We start from the raw sequence: 24,449 nt of genomic DNA, 5'->3' as shown, positions 1-24,449 counted from the left end.
AAGTAAGAATATTGGCAAGGAGCAGATGGAGGCGCACGTCACTTTTTAGACACTTAATCAATCAGGAACGTCTGACACCAGCACATCTCCTTTGAATTGGTTCCACAATGTATAGGAAATAACCACACCTATTCACACATGACGGACATCCCTCTTTTGGTACAGCTGACAATGTCATTAAACAACCTTAGGAATGTTAATTAAGAAGGTATTGGTGTTCCAAGATGACACTATTCTGCAAGGCAACAGCATCGCCTCTATGGCTACTCTAAGGGTATGTGCACACGCTGCGGATCTTGCTGCGGATCTGCAGAGGATTGGCCGCTGTGGATTCGCAGCAGTTTTCCATGAGTTTATAGTACTATGTAAACCTATGGAAAACATAATCCGCCGTGCACATGCTGAAGAAAAAAACGTATATTCCGCAGCATGTCAATTCTTTGTGCAGATTCCGCAGCGGTTTACACCTGCTCCTCAATAGGAATCCGCAGGTGTAAAACCACAAGTGGAATCCACACAAAAACCGTGGAAAAACGCGATGCGGTTTTCCTGTGGATTCACCAAAATCAGTGCGGAAAAAGCCGCACAGCTTTCTGCAGCTTGTGCACATAGCCTTAAGCTCTCCACATAGTGTGCGCTGAGACAAAACTTATTTTACAAATAAACGATAAAACAGCCGCACTCTCTTGGGTTATAGCTTGCAAAGTGGTGTATTTATTCACATGTGTTTGACATTCAAATATCTTCCAGGAAGCAGGATACCCCAGCGCCACACTTAGAGGAGCCCTTTTTGGGACCTAATTTCAAACTTTCAAACAGTATCAGCTACTCAGTTTGAGAAAGACCCGGAATTGGGTCGAAACGTCACTTTTTTTCTTATCCTGCTGTATGTGTACATATATTTGAATGTCAAACACATGTGAATAAATACACCACTTTGCAAGCTATAACCCAAGAGAGTGCGGCTGTTTTATCGTTTGACTGGTATTGGGTTCTTCCCAAGTACAGCCTGCACCACCTGATTTGCTGAGTGTGCTCGATTCCCTTGAATTTAAAACTTATTTTACAGTCGTGAAAAATTGACAGTTTAAGTAAGGACTAGTGATGAGCGAATGTGCTCTGATAAGGTGTTATCCAAGCATGATCGGGTGCTAACCAAGTGTCTTCAAAAAAATATGTTTGAGACCCCAAGCTGCATGTCTCGTGGCTGTTCGATAGCCGCAACACAGGCAGGGGTTGTCTGTTTGTTAAGCAATCCCTGAGACATGCAGCTGCGGAGACTCGAACATATTATCCAAGCATGCCGAAGACACCCGAGCATGCTCTGATAACACCTTATTCGAGCACGTTCGCTCACTACTAGTAAGGACATGTCTGGGATGCTGTGTACATGACCTGCTGCATTATACCACCTGTTTAGTCACTACAATTTAGCAACAGGTTCCCTTTAAGATCCTTCACCATGCAGTTCGTCAACACATGCCAATTCAATGAAAAATGATCAGTGCCATGACTAAATCAGTCGTCACCTACCTTCACAAGACAGTCCATGAGAGGTGACCCCAGAGAGGCTTTCTCGGCACACATTACAAAAGGTGGGGCGGGCGTGGGAGCAGGCGTACCAGTTATGCATTCCTGAGAAATGTTCCACATTAAACTGTGCGGTCTAACAAGGAAGAAGTTGAGACAAAATTTGGCAGTACAGCTACAGCTAAATCATTCTATGCAAAAAAAAAATTGAAGAAAATAGCACAAAGCAGGATCCAAGGATCTCAACAAGAAAGCATGAGAATTTCTAATAATCCACCAATGGTAAAAGCCGGCAGCATACAGCGTTAAATACAAGTCAGATTTACTCCTTGTCAAATGCTGAATACAACAAAAATCTTAGGAGCACCAGGATCAGAGGCCATTAGGTTGCCAAACTGAAGGAGACCCGGCAGAACTATTATGTTTTTTCATTATTTGGTTGTTTTTAATGTGATTAATTCAATTGAATGAAAGTTACTCAAATATACTGCGGAAAAGAATTCAGAAACAGAAAGAAATATGGATATACTTCTAGATGTATTTATCGCTGTCCACATAAATGTAAACTAAAGATCCACAAAAATACAATAAACTATCTGAAAATTATTACTAGTTAAAAAGTAAGACAGCTGGCTCACCACTAAATGTATTTATTTTTACTCATTTATATAGCGGCATTAATTCCACAGCGCTTTACAAAATGCAAATAAATTGGCACCCTTGTGTCAGAGCCGGCAATTACCGTCTGAAGTCTCCGCTCCGTACATCACACAAGTTTCATTTCATCACATAAAGAAACTGCCTACCTCGTAATGCTCTCTGGATTGCACGGACTTTAATGAGCTGATCCAATCCTCCATTTCTTTTCTGTTCTCTGCACACAATATGAGTCTTCTAAAAGGAGTGATTATCTGAAGAGAAAAAAAAAAACATACAAATGAAGTAAGAAAATTAAAAAAAGCTGCTGATCTAACTGTACAAAGCAATTGAGAGTGTGGCAGAGCTGTGAAAGCTGCACGGATATCCAGGGAATGTATTTTACTTGCTCTGATCAGATGTTCTTCGGAGCTGCATAATCATTTAAGCTTTGCATACTGTCTTGATGAAAAATACTGTGTGAGAGTGGGGGGAAGAGTCCACTTTCATCTCATTGTAAACCACCGCAAGCAAGACTTATCCTGATCCCAGCAGACTCATTTGTAAGATTTTGTTACAGAAGGAAAAAAAAAAAAAAGAGCAGAAAAGTCTGTATTGATAAAATTCAGGAGGTTTAAGATGGAGAGGTTAAATCACTTAGTTTTCTGCCTAGAAATGGCTTTGCGCCACACTGCAGATATTGCCATAAACATACATATATGAGATATGGTGAGATATAGCTACACATAGATTGACACTTTATACTATTTACTACAATAATTTATATAAGTATACACATACATATACACACACCATGTGTATATATATATATATATATATATATATATATATACACACACACACACACACACACACACACACACTGCTCAAAAAAAAGGGAACACTTAGAGAACAGAATATGTAACTCAAGTAAATCAAACTGTCCACGTAGGAAGCAACACTGATTGACAATCAATCTCACATGCTGATGTGCAAATGGAATAGACAACAGATGGAAATTATTGGCAATTATCAAGACAACCTCAAAGGAGTGGTTTTGCAGGTGGGGATCACAGTACCAATGCTTTCTGGCTGAGGTTTTCGTCACTTTTGAATGGTGGTTGTGCTTTCACACTCGTGGTAGCATGAGACGGACTCTACAACCCACACAAGTGGCTCAGGTAGTGCAGCTCATCCAGGATGGCACATCAAAAGTTTTCTGTGTCTGTCAGCGTAGTGTCCAGAGGCTGGAGGTGCTACCGGGAGACAGACCAGTACAACAGGAGACGTGGAGGGGGCCGTAGGATCTGCTGCCTGCAACATCCTTCAGCATGACTTGTTTGGCAGTGAGTCAGTAATGGTGTGGGGTGGCATTTCTTTGGAGGGCTGCACAGCCCTCCATGTTCTCACCAGAGGTAGCCTGACTGCAATTAGGTACCGAGATGAGATCCTCAGACCCCTTGTGAGACCATATGCTGGTGCGGTTGGCCCTGGGTTCCTCCTAATGCAGGACAATGCCAGACCTCATGTGGCTGGAGTGTGCCAGCAGTTCCTGCAAGATGAAGGCATGGAAGCTATGAACTGGCCCGCCCGTTCCCCAGACCTGAATCCGATTGAGCACATCTGGGACATCATGTCTCGCTCCATCCATCAACGTCACGTTACACCACAGACTGTCCAGGAGTTGCTTTAGTCCAGGTCTGGGAGGAGATCCCTAAGGAGACCATCTGCCACCTCATCAGGAGCATGCCCAGGCGTTGTACAGTAGGGAGGTCAAACAGGCACGTGGAGGCCACACACAATACTGAGCAACTTTTCCTTGTCATGAGGCATTTCCACTAAAGTTGGATCAGCCTGTAATTTGATTTTCCACTTTGATTTTGAGTATCAATCCAAATCCAGACCTCCGTGGGATATTAGTTTTGATTTACATTGATAATTGTTATGTTTTATTGTTCTGAACACATTCCACTATGCAATGAATACAAATTTGCAACTGGAATATTTAATTCAGAGATATCTAGTGTGTATGTGTATATGTATATATATATATATTTCACGGTGGGAACCAGGCATGTAGAGTCCATCCGTTCACCTTTTCTGCGTCGCACAAAGACATTGTGGTTGGAACCAGATGTCTCAAATTTGGACTCATCAGACCAAAGCACAGATTTCCACTGGTCTAATGTCCATTCCTTGTGTTCTTTAGCCCAAACAAGTCTCTTCTGCTTGTTGCCTGTCCTTAGCAGTGGTTTCCTAGCAGCTATTTCACCATGAAGGCCTGCTGCACAAAGCCTCCTCTTAACAGTGTTTGTAGAGATGTGTCTGCTGCTAGAACTCTGTGTGGCATTGACCTGGTCTCTAATCTGAGCAGCTGTTAACCTGCGATTTCTGAGGCTGGTGACCCAGATAAACTTATCCTCAGAAGCAGAGGTGACTCTTGGTCTTCCTTTCCTGGGGCAGTCCTCATGGGAGCCAGTTTCTTTGTAGCGCATGATGGTTTTTGCAACTGCACTTGGGGACACTTTCAAAGTTTTCCCAATTTTTCGGACTGACTGACCTTCATTTCTTAAAGTAATGCTGGCCACTTGTTTTTCTTTACTTAGCTGATTTTTTTTTCTTGCCATAATACAAATTCTAACAGTCTATTCAGTAGGACTATCAGTTGTTTATCCACCAGACTTCTGCACAACACAACTGATTGTCCCAACCCCATTTATAAGGCAAGAAATCCCACTTATTAAACCTGTCAGGGCACACATGTGAAGGGAAAACCATTCCCGGTGAAGGTCATCAAGAGAATGCCAAGAGTGTGCAAAGCAGTCATCAAAGCAAAGGTGGCTACTTTGAAGAACCTAGAATATAAGACATAATTTCAGTTGTTTCACACTTTTTTGTTAAGTACCGTATATACTCGAGTATAAGTCAACCCGAGTATAAGCCGACCCCCCTAATTTTGCCACAAAAAACTGGGAAAACTTATTGACTCGAGTATAAGCCTAGGGTGGAAATGCAGCATTTACCGGTGAATTTCAAAAATAAAAATAGATCATTATTTCCCCATAACTGTGCCATATAGTGCTCTGCACCGTTCATATTTCCCCATAGCTGTGCCCCATATAGTGCTCTGCACCGTTCATTTTGTCCCATAGCTGTGCCCCATATAGTGCTCTGTCTGCACCGTTCATTTTGTCCCATAGCTGTGCCCCATACTGTGCTCGGCACCGTTCATTATTGCCCAATATCTGTGCCCCATATACAATGCTCTGCACCATTCATTTTGTCCCATAGCTGTGCCCCATACTGTGCTCGGCACCGTTCATTATTGCCCCATATCTGTGCCCCATATACAATGCTCTGCACCGTTCATTGTGCCCCATACAGTGCTCTGCACCGTTCATTGTGCCCCATACAGTGCTCTGCACCGTTCATTGTGCCCCATACAGTGCTCTGCACCGTTCATTGTGCCCCATACAGTGCTCTGCACCGTTCATTGTGCCCCATAGATGCTCCACATAAATCTGTGTCGCCGCTGCTGCTGCAATAAAAAAAAAAAAACACACTCACCTCTCTTGCTTGCAGCTCCCGGCGTCTCGTTCTGGCGTCGGGTCCCGGCGTCTCTGCACTGACTGATCAGGCAGAGGGTGCCGCGCACACTATATGCGTCATCGCGCCCTCTGACCTGCACAGTCAGAGCGCAGACGCCGGGAAGATGGAGGCGCCGGGAAGATGGAGCGACGCCCGGCGGCTGGAACGCGGACAGGTGAATATTACATACTTACCTGGTCCCAGCGATCTTGACGCTCCCTCTGCCTGTCACAGCTGGTCTTCGGTGCCGCAGCCTCTTTCCCTATCAGCGGTCACCGTTACCGCTGATTAGAGAAATGAATACGCGGCTCCACCCCTATGGGAGGTGGAGCCGCCTATTCATTTTTCTAATGAGCGGTCCCACGTGACCGCTGAAGAGGGGAAGAACTGCAGCACCGAAGACCGTGGGACGGCAGGGGGAGCGCCAGGATCGCTGGAAGCAGGTAAGTATGCCTCAGCACCCTCACCCGCCGACCCTGCCACCCACCTTGACTCGAGTATAAGCCGAGAGGGGCACTTTCAGCCCAAAAATTTGGGCTGAAAATCTCGGCTTATACTTGAGTATATACGGGTATATAATTCCACATGTGTTAATTCATAGTTTTGATGCCTTCAGTTTGAATGTACAATTTTCATAGCTATGAAAATACAGAATCTTTAAATGAGAAGGTGTGTCCAAACTTTTGGTCTGTACTATGTGTGTGTGTGTGTGTGTGTGTGTGTGTGTGTGTGTGTGTGTGTGTGTGTGTGTATATATATATATATATATATATATATATATACATACATACATACATACATACATACATATATACACACACACACACACACACACACAGACACACACACACGTCTGTTGTGTGGAAAAAGTGTTTGACCCCTTCCTCATTTCCTATTCTTTTGCATGTTTGCCACACTTAAAAATGTTTTAGATCTCCAAATAAATTTGAATATCAGACAAAGGCAACACAAGTAAACACAAAATGAAGTTTTTAAATGAAGGTCTTTATTATTATGGGAAAAAGAAATCCATACCTACAGAGCCTTGTGTGAAAAGGGGAACTTAAATTAACTGTGCTTACTCACATCTTTGGGAGTAGAGTTCAAATTATCTAGCCACACCCAGGCCTGATTACTGCTGCTACACCTGTTATCAATCAAGAAATCACTTAAATAGGATCTGTCTGACAAAGTGAAGTAGACCAAAAGATCTTCAAAAGCTAGACTACATGGTTCGATCCAAAGAAATTCTGGATCAAACGAGAAAAAGTAATTAAGATCTATCTGTTTGGAACAGGTTATAAAGTCATTTCTAAAAGCTTTGGGACTTAAGCAAACCACAGTGAGAGTCATTATCCACCAATGGCGAACACATGGAACAGTGGTGAACCTTCCCAGGAGTGGCCGGCAGACCAAAATTACCTCAAGACAGAGTGCAGCGATGACTCATCCAAAAGGTCACAAAAGACTGACCACAATATCTAAAGAACTGCAGGCCTCATTTGCTTCAGATAAGGTCAGTGTTCATGACTCCACGATAAGAAAGAGACTGGGCAAAAATGGTCTCCATGGCAGAGTTCAAAGACTAACACCACTGCTGAGCAATAAGAACATAAAGGCTTGTCTCAGTTTTGCCTGAAAATATCTTGATGATCCCCAAGATTTTTGTGAGAATACTCTGTGGACCTGGCCCGGGCGAAGTGCGGCCCGCGGGCCACATCTAGCCCTCTTGCTGTCTCAGTCCGGCGCGCGGACCGAGACAGCCGTGGGGCTGGAAATCAGAGTTCCATGGTGCCTGCCTGCTTGCTGTCTCTATGTGCGGATCTGTGCTGCGCCTGGCGCCTCCGGCCACTTCCTCCACCAATCAGCGTGTGAGCGGAGGCAGGGAGAGAAGCAGAGTGCCAGGGAATGGACCGAGGTGAGTATGTGGTGTTTTTTTTTTTTTTTTCTCATGTGCATGGGCTGTTTGGGTGGGCATGGTGAGGCTATGGGGGTGTTACATGGTGCTGCACACATGGGGCGACACGGTGCTACACACATGGCGTGACACGGTGCTGCACACATGAGGCGACATGGTGCTGCATATGGGGGTGACATGGGGCACATGGGGAGGTTTAATAATGCAGCGGGTGGTATTGTCCCAAATTGAATATATAGCGAACACATGTGGGATAAAATATAACTTTTATTAAATATCTAAAAGCAGACTAACAAAAAGTGCAAAGTGCATAACAATAAACAAACATGCACATAGATGTGTGGGTTGCGCTATCAAAACCACTTATATAGTGTTAATTACTGCTGGACACAAACTATCAGTTTACCAGCCTGTTTTTAAACCACTATATTAGGATATATATGCGCAAACCCACTGCAGGAACCTGTCCTTATATATTAGGTGTAGAGAAACGGTTGTCCTCACCACTAAAGTACAGATACCTATAGCACCACTACAGGATTATAAATCTCAGTGCAATACAATCGTATATCCATACATGTTGCACCCTGGAGTAGATCATTCTCTTAAAGAATCGCTGATATTGCACCGTATTCAGTCCACCTGAGACTGTGCATGCATTATTCAGCATATTCAGCATAAGTAGATGTGGCTGGTATGTACAAAAATATAGAACGATCTCACCCGCCTCCGACTATATTAAGTCATAGATACTCAGACCAACTGATGGCGGTGGGCGTCCTCCCCTCTCGTCCCGACGCGTTTCGTTTAACACTCATCAGGGGATATGCTTATGGGTTGTGCTTTCATGACCGTCCAGCCGACGCTGCCATCCATGCGCATGGATAGGTTCACTAAATGCTAAAACTAACCTGCCATTTTGATTCTCCAGGTCATTACGAGTTCATAGACACCAAACATGTCTAAATTCCAAACTTTGCTGGAAAAAAAAAAAATTGCGCAATTTTCCAATACCCGTAGCGTCTCCATTTTTCATGATCTGGGGTCGGTGAGGGCTTATTTTTTTGTGTGCCGAGCTGACATTTTTAATGATACCATTTTTGTGCAGATACCTTCTTTTGATTGCCCGTTATTGCATTTTAATGTAATGTCGTGGCGACCAAAAAAACGTAATTCTGGCGGTTCAAATTTTTTTCTCGCTACGCCGTTTAGCGATCAGGTTAATCCTTTTTTTTTTTATTGATAGATCAGGCGATTCTGAACTCGGCGATTCCAAATATGTGTTGGTTGATTTTTATTTTTTTTTTTATTTATTTTTTTATTGTTTTATTTTGAATTGGGAAGAAGGGGGGTGATTTAAACTTTTATATTTTTTTTTTTATATTTTTTAAAACCTTTTTTTTTACTTTTGCTATGCTTCAATAGCCTCCATGTGAGGCTAGAAGCTGGCACAACTCGATCGGCTACATGGGAGCGAAGCTCAGATTGCTCCTATGTAGAAGATTGACAGCGGCATTTAACTAGTTAATAGCGGCGAGTGGATCGCGATTCCACCCGCCGCTATTGCGGGCACATGTCAGCTGTTCAAAACAGCTGACATGTCCCGGCTTTGATGCGGGCTCACCGCCGGAGCCCGCATTAAAGGAAGAGATGCAACCTCCCAGTACTAGTATGGCGGAGGTCGGTAATATCAGCCCTCAGCTGTTTTCTTAACCAGCAAAGACTAGGCCATGGATATTGCCCCCCCTCTCCCCCCGCCCTAGGCTAAAAACATTAGATCTCGGCTGCCCAAGAAAAGGCGCATCTATAAGATTCACCAAATCTGGTACTTGGACTTGCTCTTCTCGCTTGCACTGTAGCAGTGGCAAGTGGGGTGATAGTTGGGGGGTTGATGTCACCTTTGTATTGTCAGGTGACATCAAGCCCACAGGTTAGTAATGGAGAGGTGTCTATAAGATGCCCCCATTACTAACCCCATAGTGATATTATAAAAACAGACATACCCAGAAGAAAGTCCTCTTTATGAAATAATGACACAGACTTCTTTAATAAATCTAAATTAAACCATACTCACCGAATGCCTAATCCACTGACACCAATGTCTCCTGCAACAAAAATAAGATTAAAAAACCACAATATTCCTCACCTTTCCACAGAGAAGGTAATCCATAATATCCCACAATGATCTTGATGACTTTAAGAGCAGTCACTGACGTGACTGCTCTCAAAGACAGCTGTCAATACACTGACAGGAGGTAATGGCTCCTTCAGTGTATCACTGAGCTGCTGTGAGAGAGGTCAGCTGATCAACTCCGGTGATCTGCCTTCCGATGTGCCATCTCCTGATGTGACTGTTCTACACGTGAGATCGCCGTCGGACACTCCGGGATTACGTAGACTACGGCGGACAGGTGAGTATATGTTGGTTTAATGTTTTTTATTTTTTCCAGGAGACATGGGCATCGGGGATTGGGCGTTAAGTAGTGTATATGTTGTTTTTTATTTTACATTTATTCTAGGAGACGAGGGTATCAGGGATTTGGTGTTAGGGGAGTATTTTTTTAATTTTTATTTGAATACGTGTGTAATTATTTTCCATGTTGTTTTTTTTGTTTCTGTTTTTTAAGTGTGAGCACAGGCGCTGACTGACGAGAAACTACGTCTCCCATCAGCGACTCCTGCTATCACTGTTATCAGAGATAGCAGACGTAGGATGATGGGAGTAGTAGTCTTATCAGCCCACACCTGTTGAACTTTGGTAAGCTTTTTACTGTGGGTCACCGCTGCAGGACACAGTCACAGCTGCTAGGTAATGCTGACAGCATGACCCCGCAGCGCTCTGACCGACTGTCTTACAGGCAGTAGCGTTACCGCTGATAAGAGCCACAGGGCTGTTTTCCACGCTGTCACATAGATGACATCGTGGGAAACACCATATGAAGACAGTAAAAACGCAAACAGAAACTCAGCAAATGCTGCAGAAACGCACAAAGAATTGACATGCTGCAAAAAAACCGCACTGCAAATACTCAAAGGAAATTTAGTGATCATGTGCACAACACTTCAGGATTGTCATTGAATTAGCTTGAATAAGTTTTCCATAGGGTTTTTGACCCATTTCCGCATGGAAAAAACGCAGCGAAAAAGCAGAAAAAAACGCACCCTGTGAACATAGCCTAATATACATTATAGAAAAAAATAATAATCCCAAAGGTATCTTTTACCCCGCTACTACGATATCTTCATACCTCACAGTCAAATCATTTTAAGAAAAACAAGGAAGTATCATATTCATTATATAGTGAAGGAACTGAAACCATCAATTTAATAATACTGAAATCTGAAAAAGAATATTTTCCTATTTTGACACACTCGTTAGTAATAGAAACTTAGAAAGGCTCCGTTCTTGTTATCCTACAAAGTAAGGGTCTTTCACATTGTGTCATCGACCATAGGATAAAGCACATCAAATGTGGAGGCCTGCTTCACTGGAGGTGGGCTGACGGATCTGATACTGCGTGGGAGAGCTCCGGTGGAAAAAAAAACCTCAGCAATAAGGGAAAGAAATGAGCATGTTTTCATCTTCTATAGCTGTACAATAAATAGGTTTGGTTTCCCAAATAAAAAGCACTTACGGTAATTTACCCAAGCAGGCAAAATCTTCCGACCCTGTCAAATCAGTCATGCCATTCCAAGGCATTTCCCAGTCTGAAGGACAACTACTTCCTAAACATACTGGCATTAACATGTACTATCAGAAAGGTTCTACAGTAATAATAATGCAAATACTTCACAAAAATATCAGTAGCATCCACCCTTGAGCCATCATCAAAAACTAAACAGTTGACTCAACATCAGAAGTTCACCGTCACTCTCTGAGAGGGACATCAGGTAAAAAGGAGCACAGGTCACGCTTACTGGGCACTTCATTGCCAAATGATCAGCTTGATTCCCGGACACCGTTACGTCAGGACTCCTACACTGTCATCGGTGTGGATGGGAAGTCAGGCTATGCGCTCTAATAACGCTCACTGGAAGGAATAGAGAGACAGGCTCTTGTCCACACTGTCCACAGTTGTAGGACTCGGATTGTCAGAGTGTTTCGGCTGCCAGGGACAGAGACGATAACTTGCCACCAGTAAGAGAATTACCTGCGATACCGTCTTCTCATGTACTTTACAAGTAGAGGAAACAATGAAAAGAAATTCTGGTTTGTTTCCTTACCTTAAATTTCCCTTTAGAAACCAAAACATTAAAGTAAGCACAAAAAAGAGTCTGATGTGCTGTCAAAGCAGAGATTGGAGCAATGGAAAGGCTTGTCCGGCATTTAATCACATTATCAAAACTGCATGCCGACCTACAACCTGCCAACTGGGCGGAGCCATGACTGCATTACAGTCTAATGGGGGCAGCGGAATCCCTTCCATACAATCGCCGTGTAACAAAGTAACTCAATGGGCGCAGATTAACGTACTGCTTCCAGCCTTTACATAGAGGACCACACGCCATATGCTACACCCACAATGTCACATGTTTTTAATTTAACATAAGATTCAACACTTTGTGAACGTCATGGTTATTGTGTGCTGTCACGACATTTACAGGTCTGAAAATGTCTCGGATGAGCCGCAAGGTTTATTGAATAGTAGCGGGAATGTATTGAGGAGTAATTAAAGGGAACCTGTCACATGGTTTTTCTATGTAATCTAAAAGCAGCATGATATAGGGGCAGAGACCCCGATTCCAGTCATCTGTCACTTACTGGTCTGTTGTCATATTGATACAATCTGTATTTTCTCTGTTGCAGATCTAGCAGTGCTCAGACTGCTGAGCCCTGTATAACTCCGCCCACTTCACTGATTCTCCGTTTTCTGCGTTTACTGTGCATTGACAGAAAGCTTCTAAACAGTAGAGGGGGTGAATTACACACAGCAGTTGACTAAGGGTACCGTCACACAGTGGCATTTTGATCGCTACGACGGCACGATCCGTGACGCTCCAGCATGGTAACAATATCGCTCCAGCGTCGTAGACTGCGGTCACACTTTGCAATGTACGACGCTGGAGCGATAATTTCATGACGTATGTGCGATGTAGAAGCCGTTGGTTACTATGCGCACATCGTATACAATATCGTGCAAACCTTTGTTACACCATGCGATCATGCCGCCACAGCGGGACACTAGACGACGAAAGAAAGTTTCAAATGATCTGCTACGACGTACGATTCTCAGCGGGGTCCCTGATCGCAGGAGCGTGTCAGACACAGCGAGATCGCTGGAACGTCATGGATATATCGCTGGAACGTCACGAATCGTGCCGTCGTAGCGATCAAAATGCCACTGTGTGACAGTACCCTAAGAGGCACGAGACAATGAGCCCTGCCGATAAAACACTATTGAAGCTGCACTAAGCAACCTAGTACATGACATAGCAGGAATCAGGCACCCAGCCCCCACATCATGCTATCGGAATACATAACAAAAACCTGCTGACAGATTCCTTTTAATGTATAGTAAATTATTGTAGTAAGACATGAGCTTCTACTGGATCCACATGTCATTTCTGGGTTGCTTGTATATCAGTGTTGAGTCTTTGGCTTATTTGCACTATGCCATACTAGAATATGTTTGGTGTTCCACATGTGATATAAATTGGAAAGTAACGAACACTTGCACCGGGGCTCTTGAGTCTAGGGGGCCCAAAAAGGTCAATTTGGCACAAATGAACAGATGAATACTTTGTTCCCTTCCACTCTGATAACAAAGGGAACTTTTGGAACCCCCATTCTTGTAATGGGTCAGTGTGAATGGTCCAAATAACAGGAGAGGGTAGAGGTCACTGACCGTTGGGACTGATCCGGAAAGAACCACTGCAATAGGTGCCAATACCTGCATTGTCAGAGCAATGCTATACAAAGACTGGCAAGCAAGTAAGTGTATGCTTTATTATGCCTTCTGTAAAGAAAATATTATTATTATTATTATTATTTATTGTTATAGCACCATTTATTCCAAAAATAATGTGTATTCCAATAATAATGAAAATATGTGTTAACTAGTAAAATCAGAGGAGAAAAGAGTCAACCCAAGTGAAACGCCACGGAGAAGTCGGCGATGATAATGACTGCATTCATGGTTATTTGGAATAAGAATCAAACTTTTTTTTTAAGAAAGTGATGAAACGGAAATAATAGTAAGTGTGCAATGTGAAAAGTAGGGTGCGCATTACAGTCATAACAGGAAGCACATCATGTAAACGTTAATTGAAACGTGGGTGGTATATCGGCCTCATCTAGAACTGCCAGTACGTGGAAACCCCCCACAAACGGCTCCCCTACAGTTTTAGAATGAGTTATAGGTGTTTCTAAAACAACAAGACACGTGAAGGGAACTTGTGACCATTTTTGTGTCATAACAGAGAAAGATGTAATCTTGGTCAGTGTCTGCTATGCACAAATCACGCCTTGCGCTAACGTATTTCCGGTGCAAAATTTCTCACGGTGTTGAGGATGATGCAGGAGGTGTCATTCACGTCAAGGATGCGGCACATCAGCCGGGGGAGGGGTGGAGTGGCCAGAAGCCACGCCCATCAGACCGGACGGACCCAATTAGAATACAGAACAGGAGAAATAAAAAAAAAAAAAAAAAAGGTTTTCAGGGCTATACAGGGGGTTACATAAGTATTTACAGAATGCATAGTAGACGCTGACCAAGATGATATATTTAGCTGGTATGACATAAAAATGGTGTCAGGATCCCCTTTAAAAAAAAAAAAAAGTGTCAGCAACCTCGCTTTCCTTCACAAAGTTTAAGGGTATGTTCACACATAGTGTTTTTGATGCTTTTTTTGGCATGAAAGACAAGGCTACAGCTAGAAAAGTGAAGTATAAATTATACTCGTTTTTGGTCCAGTTTAGATGCCATGTCACTTCGATATCAATAGAGAAGAACTGCAGTAAAAATGCTGAAAGAAATGACATACTGCGTTTAAAAACAAAAAACAAAAAAACACTCACACCACGAGCAAAAACACATAAAAAGTGTGAAGAAGCCCTGAAACTGGTAAAAAGCAAAGATGACACATGGAATCTTTCAAAACACTAATCTCGTGTATTTACTTAATGGGGTGGTGTGAGGCCAGGTAAATTTCATCTTAATTCCCAACCTAGTGCCATAATCTAAACTATTCTCTTAACATACATGCATTAAAAATGCCCTACCGTTCCCTAACTACACTAAGGCCTCTTTCACACTACCGTCGTTTGGCATCGGTCGCAATCCGTCATTTTTGGGCAAAAAACGGATCCTGCAAATGTGCTCGCAGGATGAGGTTTTTTTGCCCACAAGACTTGTATTAGCGACGGATGGCCACAAGTCGCATTCGTCGTGTTTTGGCGGACCGTCGTCACAAAAAAAGTTCAATGTAACTTTTTTTGTCCGTCGCCACCGCCATTTTCGACCGCGCATGCACGCCTGAAATTCCCCCCTCTCCTCCCCGGACTTCAGAATGGGCAGCGGATGCATCGAAATACTGCATCCACTGCCCACGTCGTGCAAAACTTTCACAACATCCGTCGGTACGTCGGCCCGACGCATTGTGATGGACCCGTACCGACGGAAGGGTGAAAGAGGCCTAACTATTCTATTTATATTTTCATTTCCTGTGAGATGATGTTTCGTTTTGAGTATCCCAGTGCATGCTGCCGCAGCATTTTCCCTCTCCTTGAAACGAAGCGCCATTAGTGATGTCAGCGCAGGTCTAGTCCCCACTATGTCCCAGCGCGCTGCGCGATGCGCACAATCACAGCGCGCACTCTGGTGAAGGTTAAGCTTAGTAATAACCAGCCGGCAACAGAGCGGTGTCACCATACCAAAACTGCAGGAGACCCCTAAAAGTTCGGATGGGGGAGGGAATGCACAGTACCCAGCTGATGGCATTATACAGTTAGATTGCACGATCACATGACTTGGAGAGTGGTTGAGCGGGTTTTCCCATAATTCTTTGCGCATATCAAAAGTACAGCCAATCAGCAGGGAGTATCATAGCCTGCACAAAAAAAGAGAGTAGAAAGCTCACCAAAGCTGCTAATTAGATTATCCGCTGAACAGATCCAACACGGCAGGTGCCGTATTCATCCGGCAGACTTCAGCAATAATCAGGCAACAGAGGAGAAATTTCTGCACAACTATCCGTGGATAGCAGCATAAAAAAAGTTTTTACTGAAGATCTATAAAAAACACACATACAAGAACATAAAAACTGACACGTTACAAGCGATCCAACTGCTCTTATTCATAGTATAGGTTGGATCGCTCAAAACGCATCAGTATTTTAATGGATCTTTAATAATAACTTTTTTTATGCTATCCACAGATGGTTGTGCAGAAACTTCTCCTCTATTGTCTAACATAGTCAGTATAATCACAGAAGCTGGGGATGTAGCAGTCATTTTATGGTGAATCTGGATACATAGAGCGTAGCCACAGAGATAGGGAAAGAAAGCCATAAAACAGTGAAGATACTGTACAGATTACGACAGATTTTTAACTTTTTTTATAGGAAGGGTGCGAGAAGAAAGTCACTACATCACAAACATTTTTCAGGGCAATATGCATTCTTTCAATTCACTGCAAATTGATTTTTGCAATTAAATTTGGCTAAACTGAGGAATTAGAATTTCAAAAAAACATTTGTTGTGATAACAGAATCCAGCCATTTTACAAAAGCCATTATAGTGTCTGCCATTACTACCTCTTGTGGTCGGGCATTCCACAGTCTGACTGCTCTAAAGGTACTGTCACACTAGACGATATCGCTAGCGATCCGTGACGTTGCAGCGTCCTGGTTAGCGATATCGTCCAGTGTGACAGGCGGCAGCGATCAGGCCCCTGCTGTGATGTCGCTGGTCGGGGAAGAAAGTCCAGAACTTTATTTCGTCGCTGGACTCCCCGCAGACATCGCTGAATCGGCGTGTGTGACACCGATTCAGCGATGTCTTCACTGGTAACCAGGGTAAACATCGGGTAACTAAGCGCAGGGCCGCGCTTAGTAACCCGATGTTTACCCTGGTTACCATCCTAAAAGTAAAAAAAACAAACAGTACAGTACTCGGAAGGTGAGTATGTATATTTTTTAACCTGTTACATACATGGCTGGGCAATATACTACGTAGCTGGACAATATACTACGTGACTGGGCAGTATACTACGTGGCTCTGTGCTGTATACTACATCGCTGTGCAATATACTACGTGGCTGGGCAATATACTACGTGGCTGGGCAATATACTACGTGACTGGGCAATATATTACGTGACTGGGCAATATACTACATCGCTGTGCAATATACTACGTGGCTGGGCAATATACTACGTGGCTCTGTGCTGTATACTACATCGCTGTGCAATATACTACGTGACTGGGCAATATACTACGTGACTGGGCAATATATTACGTGACTGGGCAATATATTACGTGACTGGGCAATATACTACATCGCTGTGCAATATACTACGTGGCTGGGCAATATACTACGTGGCTGGGCAATATACTACGTGGCTGGGCAATATACTACGTCACTGGGCAATAAACTATGTGACTGGGCAATATACTATGTGGCTAGGCAATATACTACGTCACTGGGCAATATACTACGTAGCTGGGCAATATACTATGCAGCTGGGCAACATACTACGTCACTGGGCAATATACTACGTGACTGGGCAATATACTACGTGGCTGGGCAATATACTAGGTGGATGGGCAATATACTACGTCACTGGGCAATATACTACGCAGCTGGGCAATATACTACGTGACTGGGCAATATACTACGTGGCTGGGCAATATACTACGTGGCTGGGCAATATACCACGTGGCTGGGCAATATACCACGTGGCTGGGCAATATACCACGTGGCTGGGCAATATACTACGTGGCTGGGCAATATACTACGAGGCTGGGCAATATACTACGTGGCTGGGCAATATACTACGTCACTGGGCAATAAACTATGTGACTGGGCAATATACTATGTGGCTAGGCAATATACTACGTCACTAGGCAATATACTACGTCACTGGGCAATATACTACGTAGCTGGGCAATATACTATGCAGCTGGGCAACATACTACGTCACTGGGCAATATACTACGTGACTGGGCAATATACTACGTGGCTGGGCAATATACTAGGTGGATGGGCAATATACTACGTCACTGGGCAATATACTTCGTAGCTGGGCAATATACTACGCAGCTGGGCAATATACTACGTAGCTGGGCAATATACTATGCAGCTGGGCAACATACTACGTCACTGGGCAATATACTACGTGACTGGGCAATATACTACGTGGCTGGGCAATATACTAGGTGGATGGGCAATATACTACGTCACTGGGCAATATACTTCGTAGCTGGGCAATATACTACGCAGCTGGGCAATATACTACGTGACTGGGCAATATACTACGTGGCTGGGCAATATACTACGTGGCTGGGCAATATACTACGTGGCTGGGCAATATACTACGTGGCTGGGCAATATACTACGTGGCTGGGCAATATACTACGTCACTGGGCAATAAACTACGTGACTGGGCAATATACTAAGTGGCTAGGCAATATACTACGTCACTGGGCAATATACTACGTGACTGGCCAATATACTACGTGGCTGGGCAATATACTAGGTGGATGGGCAATATACTACGTCACTGGGCAATATACTACATCACTGGGCAATATACTTCGTAGCTGGTCAATATACTACACAGCTGGGCAATATACTACGTGACTGGGCAATATACTACGTGGCTGGGCAATATACTACGTGGCTGGGCAATATACTACGTGGCTGGGCAATATACTACGTGGCTGGGCAATATACTACGTGGCTGGGCAATATACTACGTGGCTGGGCAATATACTACGTGGCTGGGCAATATACTACGTCACTGGGCAATAAACTATGTGACTGGGCAATATACTATGTGGCTAGGCAATATACTACGTCACTGGGCAATATACTACGTAGCTGGGCAATATACTATGCAGCTGGGCAACATACTACGTCACTGGGCAATATACTACGTGACTGGGCAATATACTACGTACGTAGCTGGGCAATATACTACGTACGTAGCTGGGCAATATACTATGTGGTTGGGCAATATACTACGTGGCTGGCCAATATACTACGTGGGCTGTGCAATATACTACGTGGACATGCATATTCTAGAATACCCGATGCGTCAGAATCGGGCCACCATCTAGTATCTATATATATAATTGTCTAAGGGTTTTTCCGTCTGTCTGTCTGTCTTTCTGTCTGTCTGTCCTGGAAATCCCGCGTCTCTGATTGCTCGAGGCCGCTAGGCCTCAAACAATCAACGACGGGCACAGTATCGACGTAGAAATCCCGCATCTCTGATTGGTCGAGGCCTGGCGGCCTAGACCAAATCAGCGACGGGCACAGCGATGATGATGTCATAAAGGACGTAGAAATCCCACGTTTCTGATTCAGCGACGAGCACAGTATCGACGTAGATGTCGTAATAATAATAATCTTTATTTTTATATAGCGCTAACATATTCCGCAGCGCTTTACAGTTTTGCACACATTATCATCACTGTCCCCGATGGGGCTCACAATCTAGAATCCCTATCAGTATGTCTTTGAAATGTGGGAGGAAACCAGAGTGCCCGGAGGAAACCCACGCAAACACGGAGAGAACATAAAAACTCTTTGCAGATGTTGTCCTGGGTGGGATTAGAACCCAGGACCCCAGCGCTGCAAGGCTGCAGTGCTAACCACTACGCCACCGTGCTGCCCCATAATGGTTGCCATGGCGACAATGATGTCATAAAGGTTGCCTCGACCAATCAGCGACGGGCACAGTCTGCCGCGAATTCTGGAATCATCATTGTCCATATACTACGGGGACATGCATATTCTAGAATACCCGATGCGTTAGAATCGGGCCACAATCTAGTATATATATATCTATATATATAATTGTCTAAGGGTTTTTCCGTCTGTCTGTCTGTCTTTCTGTCTGTCTGTCTGTCCTGGAAATCCCGGCTCTGATTGGTCGAGGCCGCCAGGCCTCGACCAATCAGAGACCGGCACAGCATCGACGTAGAAATCCCGCGTCTCTGATTGGTCGAGGATGCCAAGCCTCGACCAATCAGCAACGGGCACAGCGACGATGATGTCATAAAGGACGTAGAAATCCCGCGTCGCTGATTGGTCGAGGCCTAGCGGCCTCGACCAATCAGAGACGCGGTATTTCTACGTCGATGCTGTGCCGGTCTCTGATTGGTCGAGGCCTGGCAGCCTCGACCAATCAGAGAGCCAGGATTTCCAGGACAGACAGACAGACAGAGAGACGGAAAAACCCTTAGACAATTATATGTCACTAGATTGTGGCCCGATTCTAATGCATCGGGTATTCTAGAATATTCGTCGTCATGGCAACCATTATGACATCTACGTCGATACTGTGCCCGTCGCTGAATCAGAAACGTGAGATTTCTACGTCCTTTATGACATCATCGTCGCTGTGCCCGTTGCTGATTGGTCGAGGCTTGGCATCCTCGACCAATCAGAGACGCGGGATTTCTACGTCGATGCTGTGCCGGTCTCTGATTGGTCGAGGCCTGGCGGCCTCGACCAATCAGAGCCGGGATTTCCAGGACAGACAGACAGACAGAGAGACGGAAAAACCCTTAGACAATTATATGTCACTAGATTGTGGCCCGATTCTAATGCATCGGGTATTCTAGAATATTCGTCGTCATGGCAACCATTATGACATCTACGTCGATACTGTGCCCGTCGCTGAATCAGAAACGTGAGATTTCTACGTCCTTTATGACATCATCGTCGCTGTGCCCGTTGCCTGGCGGCCTCGACCAATCAGAGACGCGGAATGTCTACGTCGTTTATGACATCATCGTCGCTGTGCCCGTCGCTGATTGGTCGAGGCCTAGCGGCCTCGACCAATCAGAGCCGCGGGATTTCTACGTCGATGCCGTGCCCGTCTCTGATTGGTCGAGGCCTGGCGGCCTCGACCAATCAGAGAGCCGGGATTTCCAAGACAGACAGACAGACAGACAGACGGAAAAACCCTTAGACAATTATATATATAGATAATGGTTGCCCTTAGACGATGATGTCATAATGGTTGCCATGGCGACGATGATGTCATAAAGGTTGCCTCGACCAATCAGCGACGGGCACAGTCTGCCGCGAATTCTGGAATCATCATTGTCCATATACTACGGGGACATGCATATTCTAGAATACCCGTCTCTGGTCGAGGCCTGGCGGCCTCGACCAATCAGCGACGGGCACAGCATCGACGTAGAAATCCCGCGTCCCTGATTGGTCGAGGCCGCCAGGCCTCGACCAATCAGCAACCGGCACAGCGACGATGATGTCATAAAGGACGTAGACATCCCGCGTCTCTGATTGGTCGAGGCCGCCAGGCCTCGACTAATCAGCAATGGGCACAGCGACGATGATGTCATAATGGTTGCCATGGCGACGATGATGTCATGAAGGTCGCCTCGACCAATCAGCGACAGGCACAGTCAGCCGCGAATTCTGAAATCATCATTGTCCATATACTACGGAGACATGTATATTCTAGAATACCCGATGCGTTAGAATCGGGCCACAATCTAGTATATATATATATATATATATATATATATATATATATATATATATATATATATATATATATATATATATATATATATTAATTATATATATTAATTAGGGTTTTTCCGTCTGTCTGTCTTTCTGTCCTGGAAATCCCGCGTCTCTGATTGGTCGAGGCCGCCAGGCCTCGACCAATCAGCGACGGGCACAGCATGGCGACGATGATGTCATAAAGGTTGCCTCGACCAATCAGCGACGGGCACAGTATCGACGTAGATGTCATAATGGTTGCCATGGCGACGATGATGTCATAAAGGTTGCTTCGACCAATCAGCGACGGGCACAGTCTGCCGCGAATTCTGGAATCATCATTGTCCATATACTACGGGGACATGCATATTCTAGAATACCCGATGCATTAGAATCGGGCCACAATCTAGTATATATATATCTATCTATCGTACTGTTAGGGCAGTGAGAATCTGGAATTGCTTGCCTGAGGAGGTGGTGATGGCGAACTCAGTCGAGGGGTTCAAGAGAGGCCTGGATGTCTTCCTGGAGCAGAACAATATTGTATCATACAATTATTAGGTTCTGTAGAAGGACGTAGATCTGGGGATTTATTATGATGAAATATAGGCTGAACTGGATGTACAAATGTCTTTTTTCGGCCTTACTAACTATGTTACTATCTATCTATATATATAATTGTCTAAGGGTTTCTCCGTCTGTCTGTCTGTCTGTCTGTCTGTCCTGGAAAACCCGCGTCTCTGATTGGTCGAGGCCGCCAGGCCTCGACCAATCAGCGACGGGCACAGCATGGCGACGATGATGTCATAAAGGTTGCCTCGACCAATCAGCGACGGGCACAGCGACGATTATGTCATAAAGGACATAGAAATCCCACGTTTCTGATTCAGCGACGAGCACAGTATCGACGTAGATGTCATAATGGTTGCCATGGCGACGATGTCATAAAGGTTGCCTCGACCAATCAGCGACGGGCACAGTCTGCCGCGAATTCTGGAATCATCATTGTCCATATACTACGGGGACATGCATATTCTAGAATACTAGTATATATATATACTAGATTGTGGCCCGATTCTAACGCATCGGGTATTCTAGAATATGCATGTCCCCGTAGTATATGGAGAATGATGATTCCAGAATTCGCGGCAGACTGTGCCCGTCGCTGATTGGTCGAGGCAACCTTTATGACATCATCGTCGCCATGGCAACCATTATGACATCTACGTCGATACTGTGCTCGTCGCTGAATCAGAGACGCGGGATGTCTACGTCCTTTATGACATCATCGTCGCTGTGCCCATCGCTGATTGGTCGAGGCCTGGCGGCCTCGACCAATCAGACGCGGGATTTCCAGGACAGACAGACAGACGGAAAAACCCTTAGACAATTATATATATATATATAGATATATATGTATTATCTATAATATAACGCTGGGAGCGTCACTCTGTCCACGTTTTTTGTTAAATATATAATTCCACATGTGTTAATTCATAGTTTTGATGCCTTCAGTGTGAATTTACAATTTCCATAGTCATGAAAATACAGAAAAATCTTTAAATGAGAAGGTGTGTCCAAACTTTTGGTCTGTACTGTAGGTCTCATACATATTCAGGTTATATGTCCCTCGAGGTATTCCTTGTTCTATGACATGTTTTTACGTATTTCAAAAATTATTTTTCAATAAAACCTTTGAAGTTTTAATGGCATAGATCTCTTCTTTGTCTGTCCTGCCAATTGGTTCACAGACTCAATAGGTATACACATGCAATTTGAAGGGCTATAAATTTTTGATTTGGACATTCACTAGTGACTACTCATATCAAGAGAGCTGTCAGATTCTACTAAAAATAAAGAGTAAAGTCTCTTTACTATAGCTCTTTCTTTGTGTCGCCGTTTCTGTAATTGAAGTAAGCAGTTTATAGACCAGAACGCTCAGGATGACCATTTGCTTTGTGCTTGTATTCTCTCTCTCTCTGGAGAGGAAACAAGCAATGAATATGTAGTATGTACTATGGCAGGAAGTACAGAATTCTTCATGATACATATTTATGATGTGGTGGCTTAGAAAGTAGTAAGAAGTGGTTTCCAGGTCTATTTAGCGCTGCTCTATGAACACATTGTGGCCGTTCACTTGCTATTTAAAGACACAGGAAATAAGGTCAGCATTTCCAGGAAAGGATAGACACATTATTTCTGATGTCATGCTGTGTACAACTAGTGTTAAACAAAAGCATATGAAAACTACAAGAGCTTCTCTCTTCAGCCGCAAAGTTATAAATCTGCCTGTTTCACTCGTAGTTTTCCTTTTCTCAATAACAGCAGATTGTATTTTTTCCCAATAAATTTTAAATGCAAAGAAACAATTTTTCCTCATTAGCTGGAGCCAAATGCGCGCGTTACTACTTCTGTCTTATTTTTTTTTTTCCAGTGGACAGCTCATCAGGCAGAACACAAAGGAGTCATTAAACCACAATCTAATCCCAGGCTCCCTAACTAGCATGCAATGTTTACCACTGTCAACAATGGACAATGGTGACATCATGTGAAGGATTCCCTGGACCACTCTACTCCCACATATTCTGCGGCGGAAACGAGACAAATTACTTTGTCACTTTTTTCACAAACAAAAACTATTAAAAAAGCACATTAAACCCAGAAATAAACAAGGCAAAAAAAAACATTAAAAGGAAACGCCTTGTCAGCAGGAAAGATCCAACCTAAATAAACAACGGTTCAAGAAAAAGTGGGATTATTTGGCCTTAAAGAGAGTAGGTCGTCAGAAAATGACCTATTGTTTAGAATCAGGTTTTAGTGTTATACAATGGGTACGGAGAATATTCAGACCACTTTAAATTTTTCACTCTGTTTCATTGCAACCATTTGGTAAATTCAAAAAGTTAATTTTTTTCTCATTAATGTACACTCTTCACCCCAACTTAACTGAAAAAAAAGAAACAAAGTAATTTTTGCAAAAGAGAAACACTGAAATATCACAGTCATAAGTATTCAGACCCTTTGCTCAGTATTGAGTAGAAGCTCCCTTTTGAGCTAGTACAGCTATGAGTCTT

The 24,449-nt window shown here is 43.9% G+C and overlaps 1 protein-coding gene across 4 annotated transcripts in view; it reads right to left on the bottom strand.

Annotated features, from left to right (window-relative positions):
• The window catches only part of DGKH (diacylglycerol kinase eta), a 374,433-nt gene that overhangs the window by 124,378 nt on the left and 225,606 nt on the right, over positions 1–24,449 (bottom strand). For all 4 annotated transcript variants that reach the window (XM_069758220.1, XM_069758222.1, XM_069758219.1 and 1 more), the window contains 2 exons: positions 2,337–2,441; positions 1,534–1,666 (listed from right to left, as the gene is read on the bottom strand). In XM_069758220.1, coding sequence (XP_069614321.1) covers positions 1,534–1,666; positions 2,337–2,441 — 238 coding nt within the window. The remainder of the gene's footprint in view (positions 1–1,533; positions 1,667–2,336; positions 2,442–24,449) is intronic.

Source organism: Ranitomeya imitator, chromosome 3 (genome assembly GCF_032444005.1).
Source record: "Ranitomeya imitator isolate aRanImi1 chromosome 3, aRanImi1.pri, whole genome shotgun sequence".
In the NCBI taxonomy this organism is placed as follows: domain Eukaryota; kingdom Metazoa; phylum Chordata; class Amphibia; order Anura; family Dendrobatidae; genus Ranitomeya; species Ranitomeya imitator.
The sequence above is the reverse complement of the archived record's forward strand: the minus strand, read 5'-3'. Positions and strand labels throughout refer to the sequence as shown.